The sequence below is a fragment of the Protomyctophum parallelum genome, assembly GCF_964188405.1.
Source record: "Protomyctophum parallelum genome assembly, chromosome: 21".
NCBI lineage: Eukaryota > Metazoa > Chordata > Actinopteri > Myctophiformes > Myctophidae > Protomyctophum > Protomyctophum parallelum.
This window is the reverse complement of record NC_139713.1, coordinates 27,837,234-27,862,939: the sequence shown is the minus strand read 5'-3', so window position 1 is coordinate 27,862,939 and position 25,706 is coordinate 27,837,234. Positions and strand designations below refer to the sequence as shown.

The window sequence follows — 25,706 nt, the reverse complement described above, 5'->3', positions numbered from 1 at the left end:
GAAACCAAATGGACCCTCATTGGTTTCATTTATACACTCAGGGTTACAAATGTATAAATTAACAATGAGGATTTGCTGTGTAGCATTCAGCCAATAAACCAATTCAGGACCTAGCAGTCAGCATATTTTATTTTATATACCACTTTGACACTTGTTTAAGTGGTTAATCCCTATTTATAATGTTCGACATTATCAAAAATAGAAAATCTACAAGCTCACACCTCCTCAATGCATTGAGCTTGTAGTCAAAAGATTTATACACTATATATTCCTTTTCATTTTTTTCCTCAAATTCTCACCTTTTACAGCCAAAATAGGGAATCCTAGAGTGGTTAATGAGTGCCAGGAGTCGCAAAACTTCTAGCTTGTCCCTATAGCTTGCTGCTTGGCAGAAGAAATGACAAACAGATGACCATAAATGACAAACAGATGACAGCTTCTGCATTCAGCGTAGTTACAGAGAGAGCAGCATTCCGAGATACGGCTAGACGTGGTTGTCAATATAGCAAATTAAACAAACACTTTCTTCTCAATTACCCCAGCTGAATGTGTGCATGCGTGTGATGACTGAGTGTACACCAAGCCATACATCAAACCACGTTACACTCGGACTTTATTGACATTTAATAATTATCATAAACAACAGCTCAGTGTCTGACGATTAGTCACTCTAATCACAATAAATATACCCAACAATCGAACTAGACAGGGCTCACTGTACAACATCAACAGCTAAAGCATTCATTATATCATAACATACTGTATATATTATGTAATATGTATAACCTCCAATGATATGGTTTATCTGCATGTGTAAGCTAATGAAGGAAACTATTCCAAACATATATCTTCATCTTTGTGTGATACTGTACACGTATGAATTGTAATGTGTGTAATATGTGGTATCATCTGCAGGCAATGCACAATGGATATCGTCTGTTCGGGTGGAAACATCATTTTGTCACAAACTAATTCCAATTAAAAAGTAGCAGATCTACAAGCTGGAAACGTGTCGCCTCACGGCGCGTTTCAAGCGTGTAGATCTGCTACTTTTGATACGTTTGTGTGGCGCTTATAGTCAGGTGGGGCATTGCTTTACGAAAACACGAAAAGGGGTTTCTCCCCGACAACGATTATGTTGTGGTATAGAAATGAGGCTTGGTACAGTATCTGTGACTCTCACTGGCTTCATATATAATACCATCTCACAGACTAATGCATCACTTATATGTTGTCCGTCAAAAGTGTTGCACGGTGAAACAAAACAACAAATTCACAAGCTGTGTGCTTGCGGGTCTGCTATTTTAGGCATACAGCATATACTGAAAATTAAGGAGGCTTAATTTACAGGTTCTGTTGTCCATCTACATTGCCCGAGAGAGGCCAACAATCACACCTTAATTTAATTTCAATACCTATTTGCTAAGAATATAGGAGAAGGATTATAGAATCCAGAATCACACTTTTCTTTCTTTACCACTGTGTGCTGTACTTCAAGTACAGACTGGGGAGCTCAGTGGCACCATAGGGAAAAGTGATAGTGTTTTGGTTAAAGGTGCGCACGCACGCACGCACGCACGCACGCACGCACACACACACACACACACACACACACACACACACACACACACACACACACACACACACACACACACACACACACACACACACACACACACACACACACACACACACACACACACACACACACACACACACACACACACACACACACACACACACACACACACCCTCACACACACACACACACACACACACAGTAAAGTGTACACTTCTCTTCCAGGGATAGGAGTGTAACACGCGTCTTCATGAATATGAATCACAACAAACTAAACTGCCACAAACTGGAACTGGAGCGACTCTGGCATTAAGTGAAAACAACTTACAAATCAGAATGACTATAGAGCACAAAAAACAAATGAACACAACAACAGCGACAACACTATCATCAACTTCAACAGCAAGAGTGAACAATGTAAACAGTCCTATTGGTGGTCGTTTGATATCCTACGGTAGACAGACCCACAATGTAGCTCCTAGCACTGACCACCACGGGAGCAAAACATCTATCAAATATAAAACAAAATAAAATATCTATCTGCCATTGTGCTGTAACACACCAGCTGGACCAGAATATGGCTCAGGCCTGTAGACCGGCTATTTTCACTATACTTCTTAAAGATTTGTTTTCTAATTCATGGAATCTCTTAGATTTGTCCTTTATTTCTTCATGAAATTACTAAAAAGTAAGTTTTTAATTCATGAAAAAAAGGCTTTGTTGGGGAATGTTTTGATATAATAATCAAAAACTAAATGTACGAAAACAAAAAACAAAAGGGAGCCATAAAACAAAATGTTTCTGCGTCTGTGTCCCACAACTCAGTGTTTGGGAACCAGTTGCTTTTTAGACCACAAAGCAGGAATGGGGTTCTCCTTTAGACCACAACGCGGGAATGGGGTTCTCCTTTAGACCACAACGCGGGAATGGGGTTCTCCTTTAGACCACAACGCGGGAATGGGGTTCTCCTTTAGACCACAACGCGGGAATGGGGTTCTCCTTTAGACCACAACGCGGGAATGGGGTTCTCCTTTAGACCACAACGCGGGCATGGGGGTCTCCTTTAGACCATGAAGCGGTGCTCCTTGCCGTCGTGGGCCATGAGGATGACGTTGCGGTTGGAGGTCCAGATGAGGCGGGCCAGCTTCAGGTGGTTCTGGGAGCCCGGCGAGGCCGGCTGGACGGGGGGCACCTGGTAGGTCTTGATGCAGCGGAGCTGAGGGGCCGAGTTGAGCATGCCAATGCTGCCCAGGAGCCCAGTGTTCATCTGGGAGGATGGAAGGAGGAGCCACGGTTAAACCAGTGGTGGGAACAGTAACACGCATTTATTATGAGTAATACTGCAATGTCAAAATACAAGTAAAAGTAGCAATACTGCAATGTCAAAATACAAGTAAAAGTAGCAATACTGCAATGTCAAAATACAAGTAAAAGTAGCAATACTGCAATGTCAAAATACAAGTAAAAGTCCGGAATTAAGTACAAAAGTAAAAATAAAAGTAGAAAGTACTCATTATGCAGAAAGTCCCATTTCACAAGTTTTCCATTTTTCACCCAGAGCCTAAACTCTCCCTCTGCCAACCTGGGGAGGGTCCCTACTAAACTCCTGGGCTCTACTCTCCCTCTGCCAACCTGGGGAGGGTCCCAACTAAACTCCTGGGCTCTACTCTCCCTCTGCCAACCTGGGGAGGGTCCCTACTAAACTCCTGGGCTCTACTCTCCCTCTGCCAACCTGGGGAGGGTCCCAACTAAACTCCTGGGCTCTACTCTCCCTCTGCCAACCTGGGGAGGGTCCCAACTAAACTCCTGGGCTCTACTCTCCCTCTGCCAACCTGTGGAGGGTCCCAACTAAACTCCTGGGCTCTACTCTCCCTCTGCCAACCTGGGGAGGGTCCCTACTAAACTCCTGGGCTCTACTCTCCCTCTGCCAACCTGGGGAGGGTCCCAACTAAACTCCTGGGCTCTACTCTCCCTCTGCCAACCTGGGGAGGGTCCCAACTAAACTCCTGGGCTCTACTCTCCCTCTGCCAACCTGGGGAGGGTCCCAACTAAACTCCTGGGCTCTACTCTCCCTCTGCCAACCTGGGGAGGGTCCCGAACTGAGCTCATGCTTCCTTCAATGCATGAGGTGTGAGCAGGCCGCTTCTTATCACCTGACAGGAGGGGGAGGGGGGGGTTCCCCCGGTAGGACGTACAGAGAAATGCTTTGGCCATGTCTCGCGACCCCCGCCCCCCTCCCCACCCCCAATACAAATTGACTGCAAAAATAGCCTTAAATAGAGAAAATATCATACATTAATACTGAAACCAGATATGATCATTAAGGAAAGTTTTATGCACTCTCAACCCACGGGTTGACAACCCATGTTCTAATCTAATGCATCAATGCATCAATTGTCACTCAATGCCCTACTTGGTCGTACAAGCAAAAGTAGTGATCTTGTAGATCTGCTATTTTCACTATTTCAGAAACTTTTCGCTCCATTTCCTGAAAAGTAACAGTTTGGGACAAACAAGGTTTCTGCCCTCCAGTGATGATATACTGGACATACAGACAGGCAGAAAGGCAGACGGGCAGACAGGCAGACGGGAGGGCGGGCGGGCGGGCGGACGGTCGGACGTACGTACAGACAGACAGACAGACAGACAGACAGACAGACAGACAGACAGACAGACAGACAGACAGACAGACAGACAGACAGACAGACAGACAGACAGACAGACAGACAGACAGACAGACAGACAGACAGACAGACAGACAGACAGACAGACAGACAGACAGACAGACAGACAGACAGACAGACAGACAGACAGACAGACAGACAGACAGACAGACAGACAGACAGACAGACAGACAGACAGACAGACAGACAGACAGACAGACAGACAGACAGACAGACAGACAGACAGACAGACAGACAGACAGACAGACAGACAGACAGACAGACAGACAGACAGACAGACAGACAGACAGACAGACAGACAGACAGACAGACAGACAGACAGACAGACAGACAGACAGACAGACAGACAGACAGACAGACAGACAGACAGACAGACAGACAGACAGACAGACAGACAGACAGACAGACAGACAGACAGACAGACAGACAGACAGACAGACAGACAGACAGACAGACAGACAGACAGACAGACAGACAGACAGACAGACAGACAGACAGACAGACAGACAGACAGACAGACAGACAGACAGACAGACAGACAGACAGACAGACAGACAGACAGACAGACAGACAGACAGACAGACAGACAGACAGACAGACAGACAGACAGACAGACAGACAGACAGACAGACAGACAGACAGACAGACAGACAGACAGACAGACAGACAGACAGACAGACAGACAGACAGACAGACAGAGGTTCTCTTGATAATGCCTGTAATGTATGATGTCCTATTGTCACATCACTAGAATGACATGACAATAGGGTTCAGCGCGTGCAAACAAACACTGATGAGAGACTGTGTGTGTGTGTGTGTGTGTGTGTGTGTGTGTGTGTGTGTGTGTGTGTGTGTGTGTGTGTGTGTGTGTGTGTGTGTGTGTGTGTGTGTGTGTGTGCGCGTGTGCGCGTGTGCATGCATGTGTGGAATGCAGAGAAATGACACAGAGACAAAGACAATAAAACAACAACTCAGACACACAAACACAAATTATGAATAATAGAGAGGACAGAAAGTGATAGATGAAGGGACAGAAGAGAGAGAGAGACAGAGAGAGACAGAGAGAGAGAGAGAGATCTCCTGTGGGTCTCTGAGAGAGACTGTGGCAGACATCAGACACCATCGACCCCCCTCCCCAGACCCTCTCTTACACTCACGCACACACAGGATGCAAACTGGACAGCATTTCATATTAAGTATGTGTGGACAGTGTGTGTGTGTGTGTGTGTGTGTGCACGTGTGTGAATGTCTGAGAGAGCGAGAGTATGTGTGTGTGTGTGTGTGTGCATGTGTGTGAATGTCTGAGAGAGCGAGAGTATGTGTGTGTGTGTGTGTGTGTGTGTGTGTGTGTGTGTGTGTGAGTGAGAGAGCTAGAGAGAGAGAGAGAGAGAGAGAGAGAGAGATGGAGACATCGACATAGCGTCTGCCAGCTCATTACCACAGCAGCCAACGGTCGGGCTCACTAGACGCGGTTTATGCTTACAGTAATGCCATTAGAGGGTGTGTGTGTGTGTGTGTGTGTGCACGTGTGTGTGTGTGTGTGTTCGTGCACGTGTGTGTGTGTGCAGACAGTCGTGTCAGAGGTCATAAAGACCCTTCATTCAAAATAACAGTTCTGGGAAGAAGAGAATGCGTGCGTGCGTGCGTGCATGTATCCTGTATCTATCTAGCTACAGTTACAGTGCATTACAAGTACTGCTTACATCCTCTACTGTCTACTCTACTGCATCACTGGCATTATCCAGAGTGTTCTTTTTACACTGACGGTGTCCAAGTAAAGACCAACTTCTCCACAAATCCTGTTTTTTGACTCATGGCTTTTTGAAGCTTACATGTGAAATCCATGGCAGTGTACTGTGCTCTTCCTAACCCCAACTAGAGCAATGGTCCTCGAGGGAGCTCCAGGGGGTCCGCAGAAAAGCTGTTAATACATTTGAACCCCTTCATCCATATTTTATGTTGGCTATTAAAAAATTGCAGATGTACATCTGCTATTTTTTGAAAAATCTTTGAAAAAAAGTGTCCTCTTCAGGGAATCCCTGGCACAAAACATTTTCAGAGAGAGGGTCCGCAGCGAAACGTATATCAATTTGGGGGTCCTTGGCACGATTTGAGAAGCGCAATGTTTTCCTACTAAAATCTGCCACTAAAATCAGACCAGCACTCTTTGAGAACAGGTTTGACGCAGGGCACGCGACGAGGTGCGATATGTCACACCCCGAAACGTCTGGTGAAACCTCGTTAAATGAATGTACTGTACTGCATGTCGCCGACTGCGGGAGGAGCCTTACCGCTCCTTAAAGCCAGCCGGTCCATTCCTCCATCCTGTGTGAGTATTGTGATGTGGGGACTGTGTGCGTCTCGTCGGCGAGGAAGTCAATGGCACAGTGTGTTTGGCGTGCAAACGCTTGTATAACCCATGTTTCAGAGCAGAGGTTCCCAACCAGCGGTACGTGGACCCGACCGGTACACGGGAAGACTCAAAAGAGACATTTGCCAGCTAGTGAAAATAGCAGGTCCACAAGCTATAGCAACGCTTTTGTTTTGTTTTTATTTTTGGAAATTATTTGATGTTTTGATTTTATGGGTTAGGGTTATGAAATACCTAAAATGTTGAAATTATTTTTTTCATGTGAAAAGTTCTGACTTTTTTTTGTTTAAACTTATACTACACGACACATATAGATATTTACTCTCGAATTGCTCCGCAACCGAGACATGTGTTGTGTTTTGGAAACAGTGTTTTAGACAATTAAACCCATGTTCTATCGTCTTTCATTCATTCATTCCAATATGTACTGGTGGGAGGGCACGTGCTATTATTTCTGCACATGCGTGTGTGTGTGTCACTTTCTCTTACCTGCCAGAAAGAGATATGGCTGTCAGCGTTGGAGTATGTTGCCAGGTAACGGCCATCAGGGGCAAAGGACACCGCTGTGATTGGACCCTTGTGTCCGTGGATGTTCTGTAACGACACACACACCCACACACACACACACACACACACACACACACACACACACACACACACACACACACACACACACACAAGTTAACTAAAGTACAATATTTGGCTCTGAGATATAGTGGAGTAGAGTACAGAAGATTGGAAATACTCATACTATACTCAATAATAGTAACAACCAGTGTTTGACACATACACTGTAAAACGAAACCCCCATGTGTTCATGCATCTATTTTATTTGTAAGTCAGAGAAGAAGAACACAATAAGATACCTGTACATTTGTAAAGCATATTGTTTTTTTAGTTTTGTTTTTATTAGTGTTACAAAAGTTCTCGTTCACTCAACAGTGCAAAACCTAAACCAGAGCTTAACTGATGGTGGGTAACAAGATATATTTCCAGGAATGACGCACACACACACTCTCTTATTCATAACATCTGCCTCTGCCTGAGTAACACACTCCTTCTCATATACAGAACACGTATACACTAACACACACACACACACACACACACACACACACACACACACACACACACACACGTCACACACACACACACACACACACACACACACACACACACACACACACACACACACACACACACACACACACACACTGTCTATTAAATCTTTCATGTTGATCGGAAATTCTGCAGTCAGACAGACAGAAATACATTGTGGTCCTTAAGGCTACTTTGGAAGTCTACAGCACAGACAGACAGACAGACAGACAGACAGAAAAGTAAAGGTCATAGGTCAGATGTGCATTCTACTCCTCCAAAGACTCTCCAATAAAGCAGCAACTTCAGCCTTAATAATGTGTACTGAGTAAATGTTAATTCCACTCAATACAGGCGTGGGGGACACGTGTGTGTGTTGCTGCAGACTACACCTTTGCAAAGTTAAATAAAGGTGAACTATAGGAAGGGAAAAGAAAAATAGATCTGTCTCAAGTAAATGTGGCCGATATTAAATGGAGCGGCCAGAGACCGTGTCGGGTCAAATGAAGGGCTGAGAGCCTTACCCACAATGTAAACTAATCAATGATTTGCATGTTCCCGCAGACACGGTCTGGGCTTATTGCAATGGGCCGCTGGGATCACTGGTGGGATCCTCAACACAGCCCAACACCACGGAGCACATATGCCTGCTTTATGCGTGGTGGTTCGTCGTGTCTCACACCGAAAATACTCTATGGACAGGGCTTCTCAAAGTGGCTGGAGGTACAGGGGTGCCTCACAACACTTATTCGGAATTTATCAATGTCACTTCAGTTTAACCGCTTGTCTTAGTTAAGCCCAAAGCACACCAAAGGGTCGGGTCGGGACAACATGTCTTTTAAGGTCAACCACACCAATGCAACTCATTGAGTTGCAAGGAATCATTTTGTGGAAGACAGAAGATAAGAAGACTGTGGAGGACTGTCACTGCCAGTAAATTATGTGTGCTTTATTTATCATCTCTTCTTGTGAAAAGACAACACTATGAGATGAGACACCTAGGGCCCTTATGGGGAAGCAACACACACACACACACACACACACACACACACACACACACACACACACACACACACACACACACACACACACACACACACACACAGTGTGCGCGCGTGCACGCGTAAAACTTAGTTTGCGGCTAGAGCCTGTGAATCATAATTGACAGTAAATATGAGGTTGAGAAGCGTTAATTCCATGAGATGGCGGGGAGGCGTGTGGGTCGACAGATGCTTCAATTGGCCTCCACTAACTCGGGGGATGGAATAACCCACGCTGCTGTGTGTGTGTGTGTGTGTGTGTGTGTGTGTGTGTGTGTGTGTGTGTGTGTGTGTAACACAATAAAATGTCCCACCAGATGCGGTGTACAAGTAACACAATAAACGTTCCCCTACCCCGCCCCTCCCCCCTCCCACTGCAATCTGTGATTATCAACTCACACCTCAAGATGACATTAAGGCAGGTTTGCCCCACCCCCACCTCTCATTGTTGTATCATTTCATTCTCTCTCTCTCTCCCCCCCCCCTCTCCCTCCATGGTAGTATAGCAAGTTCCTTTGCAGTATATTCTATCTAAAGTAAACATTGTGGTGAAGAAAAACAAGCCCAAGTAACAAAAACAAATGACCACGGTATAAGACTGCATGGTCGAAAGACCTCAATTGTAAAGTGCATGCTGTCACCACCTATATACAACACTACAGCTACTATACTGTATATGTAGCTGTTATGTGTGCATGGACTGCATGTCCCAGTGTGTGAGTATACTGGATACTGACTGTATGGTCTGTGTGTGCGTGCGTGCATGCGCAATTGCACTCGCTTGTGTGTGTGTGTGTCATGGGGAACTGCTGCAGATCAATCAGACTATCAGGGAGCAGTGAAGCAAACTGAAGCCATTTACGGCAGCTTTACCCCAATACACCTGACACTAGCACATACTGGCTGTGTGGGGAATACGCTGTGTGTGTGTGTGTGTGTGTGTGTGTGTGTGTGTGTGTGTGTGTGTGTGTGTGTGTGTGTGTGTGTGTGTGTGTGCGTGTGTGTGTGCACTCGCGTGTGGGTTGGTGTTTGTGTGTGTGCGGCCGTGCGCGTGTGTTCTCCAAATGACAAAAGGGTGTTCATGGAGTCTGATCAAAGTTGTACCAGATGGTCATGCAGGGACACGCTAGTTATGGCTGGACGCACACACATGCACGCACCCCCCCCCTCTCTCTTATGCACACACACATTCACACACATTCTTAGAGCTTCAACCAACTTTAGGAAGAATATGCAATAATCGTGCACGCGCACACACACACGCACACGCACGCACACTCACACAAAACCTATTTCTATTCCGCTTTTCTCATGTGATACAACTTAAATTAATAACTCAAAAGGGAAGGGGAACATGGTGCCATGAAAAAGGTCATTGGGGGATTTCATTTCTCAGATTACTGCACTCCTTGTCCTCTGGACTGGACACGGTGGAAAGGCTATCTGCTCCACCGTCTTCACCTGCTGCTGAAGTCTGCAGCCATGGTTATTAACCTATTCTAAGACATAAGGCCGTATTACAGCCGCGCTAGCTTCTCTTCAATGGTTGCAGAGTGAGTTTCAGAATTGATTTTCAGATTTTACCGATGACATTTAAAGCCTTGAAAAGGCCAGGCTCCCGCCGTTCAATTTGAGATTATCATCTCGCTGTCGGAGGGAAACCTCACATGTCCCGAAAAAACTGGAACTTTTTCAAAAAAAAACTCAAATGTTTTACTTAAGTAAAAGTATCAATACTGCAATATAGAAATACTCTGTTACAAGTAAAAGTACTAAAGTGTTGGCATCAAAAAACTAAAGTAAAAGTACTCATTGTGCAGAATGTCCTATTATAAAAGTATACTGAAAATTGGAAATACTGCAGTGAAGTAAAAATAAATAAAAAGAAGAATGACCCAGTCATAACTGCCAGGTGCAAAAAGCTCTCGTGTATGAACATACAGTATAATCAGTGTGTGCGCCGCAGCCTCTGCTCACGGCTTTACGTTGCAGCATTCAGACTATGGGGTTCATGCCGTTCAGAGTCAGACTATGGGTTTCATGGGTAAGTCTCCCATTGGCTTAGAGGCAGCCTAGAGACGATGCAGCCAATCATGAAAACTACGGTCGCTACTAGAGGTAGTAGCAAATGTAGTCCAGGCGCTTTTCAAGCACCTGGCAAAAAGACCTCAAAATTGTACAAAAAAAATCACACCCGTGTGAACTGAGTGGTGATCTAACAATTACGATTGCGTGCAGTGACAAATACAGCATGACCCTCCACGCCCAGCTTCTCACGCCCGACCACGGACGGGACAATGATGTTGGTGACGGTGAATTGGACGGCGATGGGTGGGCAGACACTTTACCACCACTGCCACTTAAGCATCGCTATTGTTTTTAGTTTTTATTGCTGCTCATTTTATAATTAGTATTTTACTCAACAGCTGTAGTTTTTTTTCCTTATGGCTGCAAAGTACTTTATAACCCCATTTCAAAAAGGTCTTTAAAAAGTGTATTTATTATTATTATTATTACACGTGCGTGCGCACACACAAACACACACACACACACACACACACACACACACACACACACACACACACACACACACACACACACACACACACACACACACACACACACACACACACACACACACATACACACACACACACACACACACACACACACACACACACACACACACACACAGGGTGAATAGGGGCCAGCATTGTTATGAGATATAAATGACCCGCTCCATGAGGCTACAGTTCTTGGGTTTCCATACTGTTGTACAGCAAATCAATACAGCACACATTACCAACACACACATAAAGGCACACCCACACCGACATACACAAACATGCAGACATACAGGCACCCAACACAGAGGTACACACACTGTAATCCACACTCACACACACAAGGGAACAAACATGAAAATACACATTTGCGCGCACGCACAGACACACCCTCCTTCACACGCACACACACACCACCCTCCTTCACACGCACGTCACACACCACCCTCCTTCACACGCACACACAACACTCTCCTTCACATGCACACACACCACCCTCCCTCACATGCACACACACCACCCTCCCTCACATGCACACACACCACCCTCCTTCACATGCACACACACCACCCTCCTTCACATGCACACACACCACCCTCCTTCACACGCACACACACCACCCTCCTTCACATGCACACACACCACCCTCCTTCACATGCACACACAACACCCTCCTTCACACGCACACACAACACCCTCCTTCACACGCACACACAACACCCTCCTTCACATGCACACACACCACCCTCCTTCACACGCACACACACACACCGCCCTCCTTCACACGCACACACACCACCCTCCTTCACATGCACACACACCACCCTCCTTCACATGCACACACAACACCCTCCTTCACATGCACACACACCACCCTCCTTCACATGCACACACACCACCCTCCTTCACATGCACACACAACACCCTCCTTCACACGCACACACAACACCCTCCTTCACACGCACACACAACACCCTCCTTCACACACACACACAACACCCTCCTTCACATGCACACACACCACCCTCCTTCACACGCACACACACCACCCTCCTTCACATGCACACACAACACCCTCCTTCACATGCACACACAACACCCTCCTTCACACACACACACAACACCCTCCTTCACACGCACACACAACACCCTCCTTCACACGCACACACACCACCCTCCTTCACACGCACACACACCACCCTCCTTCACATGCACACACAACACCCTCCTTCACACACACACACACACACACACAACACCCTCCTTCACATGCACACACAACACCCTCCTTCACACGCACACACAACACCCTCCTTCCCAGCAGTAAGGCACTGAAATTAAAACATCTATTCCATGTTTGCATTTCTACTGTAAGGGGATGGATGGATGGATGGATGAGTGGATGGATGGATGGATGAGTGGATGGATGGATGGGTGGGTGGATGGATGGGTGGGTGGATGGATGGGTGGGTGGATGGATGGGTGGATGGATGGATAAGGGTGGGTGGGTGGATGGGTGGGTGGGTGGGTGGGTGGGTGGATGGATGGATGGGTGGATGAATGGATAAGGGTGGGTGGGTGGGTGGGTGGATGGATGGATGGATGGATGGATGGATGGATGGATGGGTGGATGGATGGTCCATGTAAAAAAATAGAAGCTTCCACCAGCTGGCATGGCGATGAGCACATTATGTGGAAAGTTACTAAGTACATTTACTTAAGTACAATTTTGAGGTATTTGTACTTTACTTGAATATTTCCAATTCTACTACTTTTACTTCTACTCCACTACATCTCAGAGGCAAATATTGTACTTTTACTCCATTACATTTACTTTGATCATTATTACAAAACATACATTAAACACTGCGGCCCTACATTTTGGCCATTTGAAAATAGCAAATCTATAAGCTTATAGATTTGCTATTTAAAAAAAACATTCTATGGGACATTCTGCATAGTGGGTATTTTGGCACTTAAGTACATTTTGATGTACTTATGCACTTTTACTCAAGTAGGCTACATTTTTAATTCCGTACTTAAATACTTGTAACGGAGTAGTGCTACATTGCAGAATTGATACTTTTACTTGAGTAAAACAAATATTTTTCCACCACTGAGTACAGTATGTGTTCTTTCAGCGCCAAGGTGGGATGCTTCATATAGACATGTCAGGCCGTGAACAACAACGCCGTGTCTCCTGAACGCTCCAACCTTATAGCCAACATCTGGTTTCTGCTAACCGCTACCACTGGAAACAACAACACGCCATCAGAGAAACAGGCCATACAGTAGATCAAATAGCTAGATTAGCTGGCATTCCAAATAAGATTCTTATCCATTTATTACCAGCTCCGCTCGGACAGTTCTGAGCCGACCCATTCCTAATAATCTAAACCGCTTGATTGGATGTTGACAGAGGCCTGCACACATCTCCTAGCAACAATGGACCACCATATAGCTGTCAGTGGAAACAGCCTGAAACCCCCCTTCCCCCCAAGGATTAATAAAGTGTTGGCATCCTATCTTAGACCAGGGAAAGGTCAAGTGCTTTTCTTCTTGGAGATGAGTTTTCAGGATTAACCGCTAAGGAGTGGTGAAGCTTCACGCTGCTATTATGGAACCAGGAACACAACTCAACTAGTGCTGCTCTTCTCAACATAACCACGTACTGTACATGAATCCGCCCCAAGTGTCCCTATATTCTTGGGGTGAACATAGAAATATTTCACTTCTCCAATAATGCAGTAGTTCTCAACCTTCCGTGACCCCCCAAAATAATCATGTTTGAACCCCCCCTGATAAGCACTTGGGACGAGTTGACGCATTCCATTTTCGGTTCCACAGATATGTACATATTGTGAAAATAGCAGAAGCAAAGAAGCAAGGCGTCTAAAAAAAGGTTCTAGATCAGCTATACAGTATATGAACATTTTAAAAAGCCTTTTCCTTATTTATTCTTTGACAATTTGAAGCAAAACAGCGCGTCGATTGCTCTTCTTTCACTGCTTTTTTCCGGTGTTAATGCCATGATACTTGTACAGTATGTGTTCAACTATCCGTGGGCCTCTCAGATGCATGGTGTTAATGCCATGATACTTGTACAGTATGTGTTCAACTATCCGTGGGCCTCTCAGATGCATGGTGTTAATGCCATGATACTTGTACAGTATGTGTTCAACTATTCGTAGGCCTCTCAGACGCAAAACTAAAATAATATTTATATTGTTGGAAGATTTTGTCCACAGTTCCATGCTGTTGATATGGCACCATAGGAAAGATAACAGGCAAACGTTGATCAACATAACAATTCTTCTACATTCTCTAATTGTGCAGATGTTTAACAATAACTCTTCAGAGCGTAAAATAAAACCAAATGGGACCCGAGTGTTACCGTTATATAGCAACTCTGAGATGTTGATGATGATGAAGATGATGTGCAATGGTAGTCTGGCTACGTGAGACTACTGGCCATGGGAGAGCCACTGATCCAATGAACACGCCGTGGTCACATTTACCTGACACTTCCCCGTTCGAACGTCGTAGAGGGCGACAGAACCCTGGCGAGCCCCGACGGCGATGCGGTGACTGCGGTCGCAGTAGCCCACCATGTAGAACCTGGAAACAACACACACACACACACACAGACGCGCGCGCGCGCACGCATGCACGCACACACACACACACACACACACAGAGCTCTTTCAGTCACAGACCCTGAGGATATGTATCTGTCAAATGAGGGCTGACCTCTGACACCAACATGACCTTGAGAGGTCAACTATTATCAACCCCCTCTCCCCTTCATCCTAATTGACCTTTTAAGGAAATGAGGGGCCTTGTTAACACACACACACACACACACACACACACACACACACACACACACACACACACACACACACACACACACACACACACACACACACACACACACACACACACACACACACACACACACACACACACACACACACACACACACCGACTACTACTACTCACTTGCAGATTGCAGGGAAGCACTCCTGTAGTCCCTTCTTCTTCACCAGTGAACCCTCAATACAGTACATAATGATATCCATCACCTGGAGAGGAGAGAGGAGAGGAAATGGGGAGAGGAGTAGAGAGTAGAGGAGAGGAGGAGAGATGAGAGGAGGAGAGGAGAGGAAATGGGGAGAAGAGTAGAGAGTAGAGGAGAGATGAGAGGAGGAGAGGAGAAGAGGAGAGGAAATGGGGAGAGGAGTAGAGGAGAGGAGGAGAGATGAGGAGTAGAGAGGAGAGGAGGAGTAGAGAGGAGATGGGGAGAGGAGTAGAGGAGAGGAGGAGAACAGTAGAGGAGAGGGAGGAGTAGAGGAGAGCAGGGTAGAGGAGAGATGAAAGGAGGAGAGGAGAACAGTAGAGGAGAGGGGAGGAGTAGAGGAGAGCAGGGTAGAGGAGAGATGAAAGGAGGAGAGGAGAACAGTAGAGGAGAGCAGGGTAGAGGAGAGATGAAAGGAGGAGAGGAGAACAGTAGAGGAGAGGAGGAGAGGAGAGCAGGGTAGAGGAGAGATGAAAGGAGGAGAGGAGAACAGTAGAGGAGAGGGGAGGAGTAGAGGAGAGCAGGGTAGAGGAGAGATGAAAGGAGGAGAGGAGAACAGTAGAGGAGAGGGGAGAGGAGGAGAGGAGAGCAGGGTAGAGGAGAGATGAAAGGAGGAGAGGAGAACAGTAGAGGAGAGGGGAGAGGAGAGGGGTAGAGAGTAGAGGAGAGATGAGAGGAGGAGAGAGGAGAGGAGTAGAGAGTAGAGGAGAGGAGAGAAGAGGGGAGTAGAGAGGAGTAGAGGAGAGGAGGAGAGGGGTAGAGAGACATTTTAGAGGCAGACTTGGCACTATAAAGTATACATGCATAGTTCCATTACATACTGTAGATATTCCACTGTTACATTCTTAGCTTATACGTATGATATATACGTATACTACTTTTTATATATGTGATGTATTACCATGTTTTTTGTTCTTGCTGAATGTAAGTCTCTCTGGATTAAGTTAAATGCCTAAATGCCTAAATTGTACATAGTAAATTGATGAGAGAAGAGGGGGAGTAGACGAGATTAAATGAAAAGCAGGGGGAGTAGACGAGATTAAATGAAAAGCATTGAAAGCATTGATAACATTGATGATTCATGAAACCCTCAAATCAATAGAAGACAGTCTGTTGGTTATGTCTATGTCACACATACTACTACCGGTCCTCTACCGTGTGTACTCATCCATGTACTTTGTGTACTTTATTGCCGCTTATAGCCTGATGTATACTTTGTTGCACGACGAATGTCGAATGCTGGAGACAGCCGGGAGAGAGGTTATTTTCAGCAAGCGACACTGCCATATGTAGAAGAATATAAATAAATCAGGCTTCAGGATACTTTAAAATAAACCATTACCTCTACTAGCAGATCTACCACATCATACATGGGCAAATGGCCGCTCGGGGGCCAAATGCGGCCCCCAACATGACTCCCACATGACCTGCGATAATTACTTACATCTACAGTATATTAGTAGCATTTTTATGTCCAATGTATTTGTATTTAAGTTCATAAAGTTAACAGAAGGTCCCTGGCCCTCTGGAGTGAGTGTGGAAATAAAGTGGGCGGCGGTGGCTCAGGGGTAGAGTGCCTGGATGTTAACCGTAAGGTTGCCAGTTCGAACCCGGGCTCCCCTTAGAGTTACTGTCGAAGTGTCCTTGAGCAAGACACTGAACCCCTAATTGCTCCCGATGTGCTAGTTGGTGCCTTGCATGGTTTCCGCTGCCATCGGTGTATGAATGTGTGTGAATGGGTGAATGTAATGCACAATCTCTGTAAAGCGCCTTGGATAAAGGCGCTATATAAATGCACCATTTACCATTATGCACCATTTTATAGTGGCCATCTGGAGTGAGTGTGGAAATAATAGTGTGGAAGTGTCCCTAACTCCATCATCAAAGTTGCCCACCCCTGTCCTAGATCTACCACAGGTCTCACCTCCACTAGCAGGTCTACCACAGGTCTCACCTCCACTAGCAGGTCTACCACAGGTCTCACCTCCACTAGCAGGACTACCACAGGTCTCACCTCCACTAGCAGGTCTACCACAGGTCTCACCTCCACTAGCAGGTCTACCACAGGTCTCACCTCCACTAGCAGGTCTACCACAGGTCTCACCTCCACTAGCAGGTCTACCACAGGTCTCACCTCCACTAGCAGGTCTACCACAGGTCTCACCTCCACTAGCAGGTCTACCACAGGTCTCACCTCCACTAGCAGGTCTACCACAGGTCTCACCTCCACTAGCAGGTCTACCACAGGTCTCACCTCCACTAGCAGGTCTACCACAGGTCTCACCTCCACTAGCAGGACTACCACAGGTCTCACCTCCACTAGCAGGTCCACCACAGGTCTCACCTCCACTAGCAGGTCCACCACAGGTCTCACCTCCACTAGCAGGTCCACCACAGGTCTCACCTCCACTAGCAGGTCTACCACAGGTCTCACCTCCACTAGCAGGTCTACCACAGGTCTCACCTCCACTAGCAGGTCTACCACAGGTCTCACCTCCACTAGCAGGTCTACCACAGGTCTCACCTCCACTAGCAGGACTACCACAGGTCTCACCTCCACTAGCAGGTCCACCACAGGTCTCACCTCCACTAGCAGGTCCACCACAGGTCTCACCTCCACTAGCAGGTCTACCACAGGTCTCACCTCCACTAGCAGGTCTACCACAGGTCTCACCTCCACTAGCAGGTCTACCACAGGTCTCACCTCCACTAGCAGGTCTACCACAGGTCTCACCTCCACTAGCAGGTCCACCACAGGTCTCACCTCCACTAGCAGGTCCACCACGTCTCCAGGCATCTTCTCGATGAGGATGTCGATGACGCGGAGGATCTCCGACTTGGCTCTGGCCAGCGTGGTGGTGTGAACGTTCTGCTGCGACTGGGAGTTGGCCTGGGCAGCGTTGTGCCGGTGGACCTGAAGCACACACACACACACACACACACACACACACACACACACACACACACACACACACACACACACACACACACACACACAAAAACACACACACACACACACACACACACACACACACACACACTTACTGGTGGACCTGCAAGCACACAGTGTCCCTATATTCCTATACTTTTCATTTTAAAGCCCTGCATAGAGAGGCTCCCATGCACTTTACAGATATACTAGAGCCCTACAAGTCGAAGTGCAGCCTCAGATCCTCAGTTAAGGCTGTCGGTCCGTTGGCCGTGCCTACGACACACCTCGCTACTCGCTGGTCCAGCCCCTGGCGTTGGAATGCCCTCCATCAGGATCTGAGGCTGGCACGGTCGGTGCTTTCTTTCAAATCTAGTATGAAAACACAGCTGTAGAGTGTTTTTCTTCTATCTGCCTTTAATTGGCACGTCTACTGCTGTATATTGTTTTTTGCTGTTGATGTGTTTTTTTAAGCACTTTATAACGTTGTTTAGAAAAGCGTTATACAAATGAATTCATTATTATCGTTTCCGGGGCAAAAATGCAAAACATAACGCAACGCGACACGTTGTGAGAATCTATTCTCTCTCTCTGTAACCAGCACTCACCTCTCTGGCGATGGTAGTGATGAACGCAGGCGGCCGCGCCGTGGCGATTAGAGAGAGGGCGTGGCGAGCTGAACGGGCAGAATCCGCTGGGGGGCTGAGGGGCAGGCCCATAGTAACACTACAGAGGAACACACACACACACACACACACAAAATAAGTAATCTTTACATTGAAACTGTACAAGCTATAGGATGCCAGGTCTACAAATGAATCTGGCATCTGTCTCCATAACACACGATCTAAACTACTTTGCATAAGCCTGCAAGGTCTTCGAGGCTAGGGCAAATGCTACGCCAAGTGCTACGGGCTAAAGTGGAGTCTGAAGAGGTGAGTTTTCACAGATTACGGTGGTAGATTGGGGAGTCTTAACTACAATGGGGAGTTCGTTCCACAGTTTGGGAGCCAGAAATGAGAGAAGAGTCTAGGACTCTAGGGGATGTGTAGAGCCTTGTCCCGGGTGTTTTAGGAAAGGTTCTTCTGACAGCTTCAGAGTCAGCGAGAGGGGCGTTTGGAGGGTTGGATCAGGCCTTGATGGTATGGGAGTGCCATACCTTGGGTTGCTTTGTGGGCCTTCATCAGTGTCTTGTACTCTGTGCGGGTAGTAACCGGGAGCCAATGGAGGGAGCGGAGAAGGGGGGAGACATGTGACAATTTTGGCTGGTTGAAGACCAAGAGTGCTGCAGCATTCTGGATCACTCATACACAAAGTAACAAATGGAACCAAATGGAACCACAAGGAATCGGTATCATTAAAATCCTAAAAGGATTGCAACCCTAAGTGTGCATTAGGAGTTGCATACAGAACAAGAGAGGGTGTTGTTTTTCTCTCAACACAAAAAGAACTTCAACAGAACTGTTGAAGTTGAAGTTCTCATTTCTGTGAAAAATGAAATAAATTACAATAAGACTTGACTTGGCTGAAACGAATTACATCATAATTTACCCTAATCAAACATTAAAACCATATAGACTTGGCTTGGACAAGAAATATATAATTAGGCTCTAAAACAAACATTAAAAGTCCATAGACTTGGCTGGCCTATGACACAATTTCAGAAGGTCATGCATTGGAGGGGCTAGTGCCCCTCAAAAATCACACTGTGAAGTGAGGGGCGCCTCACTCCTTTAAACAAACATCGTACTCTAATCCTGATGGCAGGGTCACTTTCATTCATTGCAGATTTACTGCCATTACAGTATATACTGTACATTACGAAATGTATTTATATTGACCACATGACGTCACATGACATTTACTGCTATAAACAAAGTCCACAGACTTGGCTAGCACTCTCTCCATGTTTGTTAAGAACCAGGCCAAGAATCTCAGCAAGGTTTTCTTCATATTCTTCATTATTATCTCTGCCAGGTGAGGATCTCCATATCAACCCGACCAACCTGTGGGGGGCGCTAATTGCAGAGATCGCCCTCCCCTGCTGTCTTCCCACCCGCAATCAATCACAGCTAACAGTGTTCATTGGATAAATACAACCACACTGTCACTCTCCAAAGATAAGCACAACATCCCATTGATGTGGGATTCACACAGAAATGGGTGAGAGAGAGAGAGAGAGAGAGAGAGAGAGAGAGAGAGAGAGTGAGAGAGAGAGAGTTAAGAATAGTGAAGAGATTAGCGGACAGCTTATAATGTCAGACCAGGTCAATAAGAGTCGTTCATTAAGCTACAACACACACACACACACACACACACACACACACACACACACACACACACACACACACACACACACACACACACACACACACACACACACACACACACACACACACACACACACACACACACACACACACAGATTAGTGTGTGTGCATGTGCGTCCGTGTGTGCAAGTGTGTGTGTGTGTGTGAGAGAGACAGAACAAGGGGGCATTTATATTTAGTACTTCCTATTAGGCCCTCATGAAACTACTACTATCCACAAATCCAAAAGGGGTCAAATAAGAGATAAATAATCAATAGAGCTGTCTTCCATACAGAACCCATTTACTTTATAATTAACCTGAATTTTTTTCCCAAACACGCACACACGTCCGTAGTCCGTACGCACGCACACACATCCGTACGCACGCACACACATCCATACGCACGCACACACGTCCATACACACGCACACACATCCATACGCACGCACACACATCCGTACGCACGCACACACGTCCATACACACGCACACACGTCCATACACACGCACACACGTCCATACACACGCACACACATCCGTACGCACGCACACACGTCCATACACACGCACACACGTCCATACACACGCACACACGTCCATACACACGCACACACATCCGTACGCACGCACACACATCCATACGCACGCACACACATCCGTACGCACGCACACACATCCGTACGCACGCACACACATCCGTACGCACGCACACACATCCATACGCACGCACACACATCCGTACGCACGCACACACATCCGTACGCACGCACACACATCCGTACGCACGCACACACGTCCATACACACGCACACACATCCATACGCACGCACACACATCCATACGCACGCACACACATCCATACGCACGCACACACATCCATACGCACGCACACACATCCATACGCATGCACACACATCCATACGCACGCACACACATCCATACACACGCACACACATCCATACGCATGCACACACATCCATACGCACGCACACACATCCATACGCACGCACACACATCCATACGCACGCACACACATCCATACGCATGCACACACATCCGTACGCACGCACACACGTCCATACACACGCACACACGTCCGTACGCACGCACACACATCCGTACGCACGCACACACGTCCGTACGCACGCACACACGTCCGTACGCATGCACACACATCCGTACGCACGCACACACGTCCGTACGCACGCACACACGTCCGTACGCATGCACACACATCCATACGCACGCACACACGTCCGTACGCATGCACACACATCCATACGCACGCACACACATCCGTACGCATGCACACACATCCATACGCACGCACACACATCCGTACGCATGCACACACATCCATACGCACGCACACACGTCCGTACGCACGCACACACATCCGTACGCACGCACACACGTCCGTACGCATGCACACACATCCATACGCACGCACACACGTCCGTACGCATGCACACACATCCATACGCACGCACACACATCCGTACGCATGCACACACATCCATACGCACGCACACACGTCCGTACGCACGCACACACATCCGTACGCACGCACACACGTCCGTACGCACGCACACACATCCGTACGCATGCACACACATCCGTATGCACGCACACACATCCGTACGCATGCACACACATCCGTACGCACGCACACACATCCGTACGCACGCACACACGTCCGTACACATGCACGTAGCAGTTGTCTGTAAGACACCAGCTGTATTAACATTTATGTTGCCCGCTATTAATTAATTAATTATTGTAGCCTCTGCCGTGCCTTCTGTTCTGAGCGGATGAACTTGAGGCAAAAATCACCCCAGGTCCGTGAACCAAAACTGAAAACCACCAACGTTGAATGTATCGGATCGCATACCATATTCATCCGAAAGTCATTCATTGCGTAAAGTACGTAATTACATCACCATCAACAGCCAATCAGGGACCACCGGTGACAGGCATACTATACACGGCATACTATATGCAGCCGTCCACAGTACTTGAGCGCTCTGCTTGCGCAAGTAATAACTGGGTGGGGCATGCATTTCCAACTTGCATCGTTCCAAGTAGGAACAAAGTAGGTACCAACTGTATAACTACTTCTCAGAAGCTACCTGAACGTGGATAAAGCTTGTTTTACTTATAAACGCAATCTGCTTACACGGAGGCAGACTTTTTCAGTTCCGTTTTTTCATCGATCGCCTAGCAACCACGAGCAATACTGTACATACGAAGTGCACAAGTGCAATCCATCATAAACCACTGACAAGACTGCATGACGTAACTGTATGTCATAGGCGCTTAACTGCATGATTAGACTTGGGGTAAATTTACATCAACGGCGGTATCTGTTTAGTACAGTACTTAACACATAAACATACCGGTATTTCAAAATATAGGCATACTCTGAAAAGCCCCGCCTTCCGTTCCCCCCAAAACCGGGAGGCCAAATCTTCCATTCTTACCTCGCGCTGGTCACGCTAAAGTCTCTCTAGAAGCGTTAATATTCCAAACGAGAGGCATGCTGAAGTCAGAAATGAAGACAGAACATTGCCCATCTGGTCAAAACCATGGAGAGTTAGGATTAGGAGATACGAGCCATTCTTTTAGAGCCGCAAACAAGGAAGTGAGCGGCAGTACGCATGCGCCAATCAACAAGGAGTACATTGCAGAAGCAGAAGGTGAGGCCAACCCCCCAAAAATAAAAATAAATATATTTATTATATCAATAAAAAAGACCAAAGGACGCCTATACACGTCCATTAAAAAAAAGAAAAAAGTTAGCTTTACACCACTGGATGCATGTGTACATGTGTAGTAGACATGTTCACAATGCATACTGTACAATCTTGCAATCAGAATCCATCAGAATTTACACCCACGTTCAACAAGGTAGATGCCATTGCTGTGAAACAATCAGCATTGAGGTTAAAAAAATCACACCCGTGTGAAGTGAGGGGCCCTCTAATCATCGTACATCATTACATTCTGTACTCAGCCAATCAAATCATCCCTATGGGGTATACACAGACACACAAAGCTGGGCATAGGAGGGGCTAGCGCCCGTCAAAAACATCTACATTCTCCTCTGCTCACACAAGGACTCCATCTAATCTAATCCTGTTAGCGACATGTGTGTGTTGTACACGCAGGAACAAAGGTGCACACACACACACACACACACACACACACACACACACACACACACACACACACACACACACACACACACACACACACACACACACACACACAGACGAATCTATATTCATAATTATGTAAACGCACACACACACACAACGGCAGACATATATATACTCATTGTACCAGGCTTCCTAGCTAGAGTTTCAACTTTAATATGATTGGCTAGTTATATTGCAGCAGAGATGGAAATGCACGCACAAATGCACGCACGCACATGCACGCACACATACGTACACACACACAATGAATATGAACCATGCAGTACTAGACACATTAGAGAGCTCATTAATGTGAGTGCAGGACATTATACTGATAGTCTGGGATCTGTGTGTGTGTGTGTGTGTGTGTGTGTGTGTGTGTGTGTGTGTGTGTGTGTGTGTGTGTGTGTGTGTGTGTTTGTGTGTGCGTGTGTGTGTGTGTGTGTGTGTGTGTGTGTGTGTGTGTGTGTGTGTGTGTGTGCACGCGCATGTGCATTCCTATGTGATCTAGAAAAAGTGTTTATGACTTTGTAGACTAAACATGAGGTAATACATCAAATGCATAGAAATAGTCATCTTGGATCACAGGTAAACCAAGCTAACCTATCATCAGTCTTAAACATAAATATATACAGTATACACACACATAAAATAAAACTTACAACCATAGGTCTACAAATGACCTGACGTCTGTCTACATAACATGCTATCTACTGTAAATCATTTTGCATAAGCCAGCAAGGTCATCAAGGCTACGGCAAGTGCTACTGGCTAAGGTGGAGTCTTCCGATTGTGGCAGAAGATTGGGAGTTAGTTTGCAGTTCTAATTGCAATGGGGAGTCCGGAACGTGGCCAGCGTTGTCGCCTTGCAGGTGTGTTAGCTGATCTGAGTGAGCGGGAGGGATTGTAGGCTTGGATCGGGGGCCATACCTTTGGTCGCTTTGTAGGCCAACATCAGTGTCGTGGCTGTGATTGAGAGCCAATGGAGGGAGCGGAGAAGGGGGGAGACATGTGAATTGTTTTGGCTGGTTGAAGACCTAGCGAGCTGCGGCATTCTGGATCATTTGGAGGGGCTTAAGTGCACATGCCGGGAGGCCAGCACAGAGCGATTTACAGTAATCAAGTTTTGATATGACTGAGGTCTGGATAAGTGGCTGGGCTGACTCCTGGGTGAGGAGAGGTCTGACGCTGAGTGTAAACCTACAGGATGGTGTGACCGCCGCAATGCGTGCCTTGAATGAGAGTCCAGCACAACACCATGGTTCTAGGTTCTCTATACAGTATGTGGATTAATTTGTCTATGTGTACAGTATATGTGTGTATATAAATATGAATGTGTGTGTATATGTGTATTAACCCATTAAGACCTGAGGACCCGATTCTTCTAAATCAGTTTTCTTTAAGAAATATGTTGCTATATCAGTGGTGCGTTTTCATGTCAAATTTATATGTATTTGGCCACGGATCATCTCAAAATAATTTGTTCCAGGGACCCCTAGAAGCAAAGATCTTTTTAGACATTTTCGCTTTAAAAACGTATAGGCTGTATACAGACAGTATATTCAAAGGTTTTAACAAAATGTTCAAGATTTTTCAAACAAAATAGCAGGTTTACAAGCTCATAGCGCGGTACAAAGTGGCATGCTATGAGCTTGTAGATCTTCTATTTTTGTATATGGCCAAAGTATAAAATACAGGTAATGGTTAAAGTGGTTGAAATCTAAAATGACACAGACGCTTCCCCGGCTGTAATGGGTCAATGACTCCACATGTGGTCTGTGGCGTGTTGGTTGGTGTACTCCAGTGGTTCCCAAGGTGGGGTCCGGGGACTCCCAGGGGTCCTTCAGGGAGTTCCA

At 46.5% G+C, this 25,706-nt stretch overlaps 1 protein-coding gene across 1 annotated transcript in view; it reads right to left on the bottom strand.

Moving 5' to 3' along the window:
* Window positions 1-596: 596 nt before the first annotated feature.
* The window catches only part of wdr7 (WD repeat domain 7), a 132,135-nt gene continuing 107,025 nt past the window's right edge, over window positions 597-25,706 (bottom strand). The window contains exons 25-30 of the mRNA XM_083793512.1: window positions 18,952-19,069; window positions 18,179-18,328; window positions 15,339-15,421; window positions 14,855-14,954; window positions 7,124-7,228; window positions 597-2,846 (exon numbers count right to left, since the gene is read on the bottom strand). Coding sequence (XP_083649638.1) covers window positions 2,643-2,846; window positions 7,124-7,228; window positions 14,855-14,954; window positions 15,339-15,421; window positions 18,179-18,328; window positions 18,952-19,069 — 760 coding nt within the window. The 3' untranslated portion in view covers window positions 597-2,642. The remainder of the gene's footprint in view (window positions 2,847-7,123; window positions 7,229-14,854; window positions 14,955-15,338; window positions 15,422-18,178; window positions 18,329-18,951; window positions 19,070-25,706) is intronic.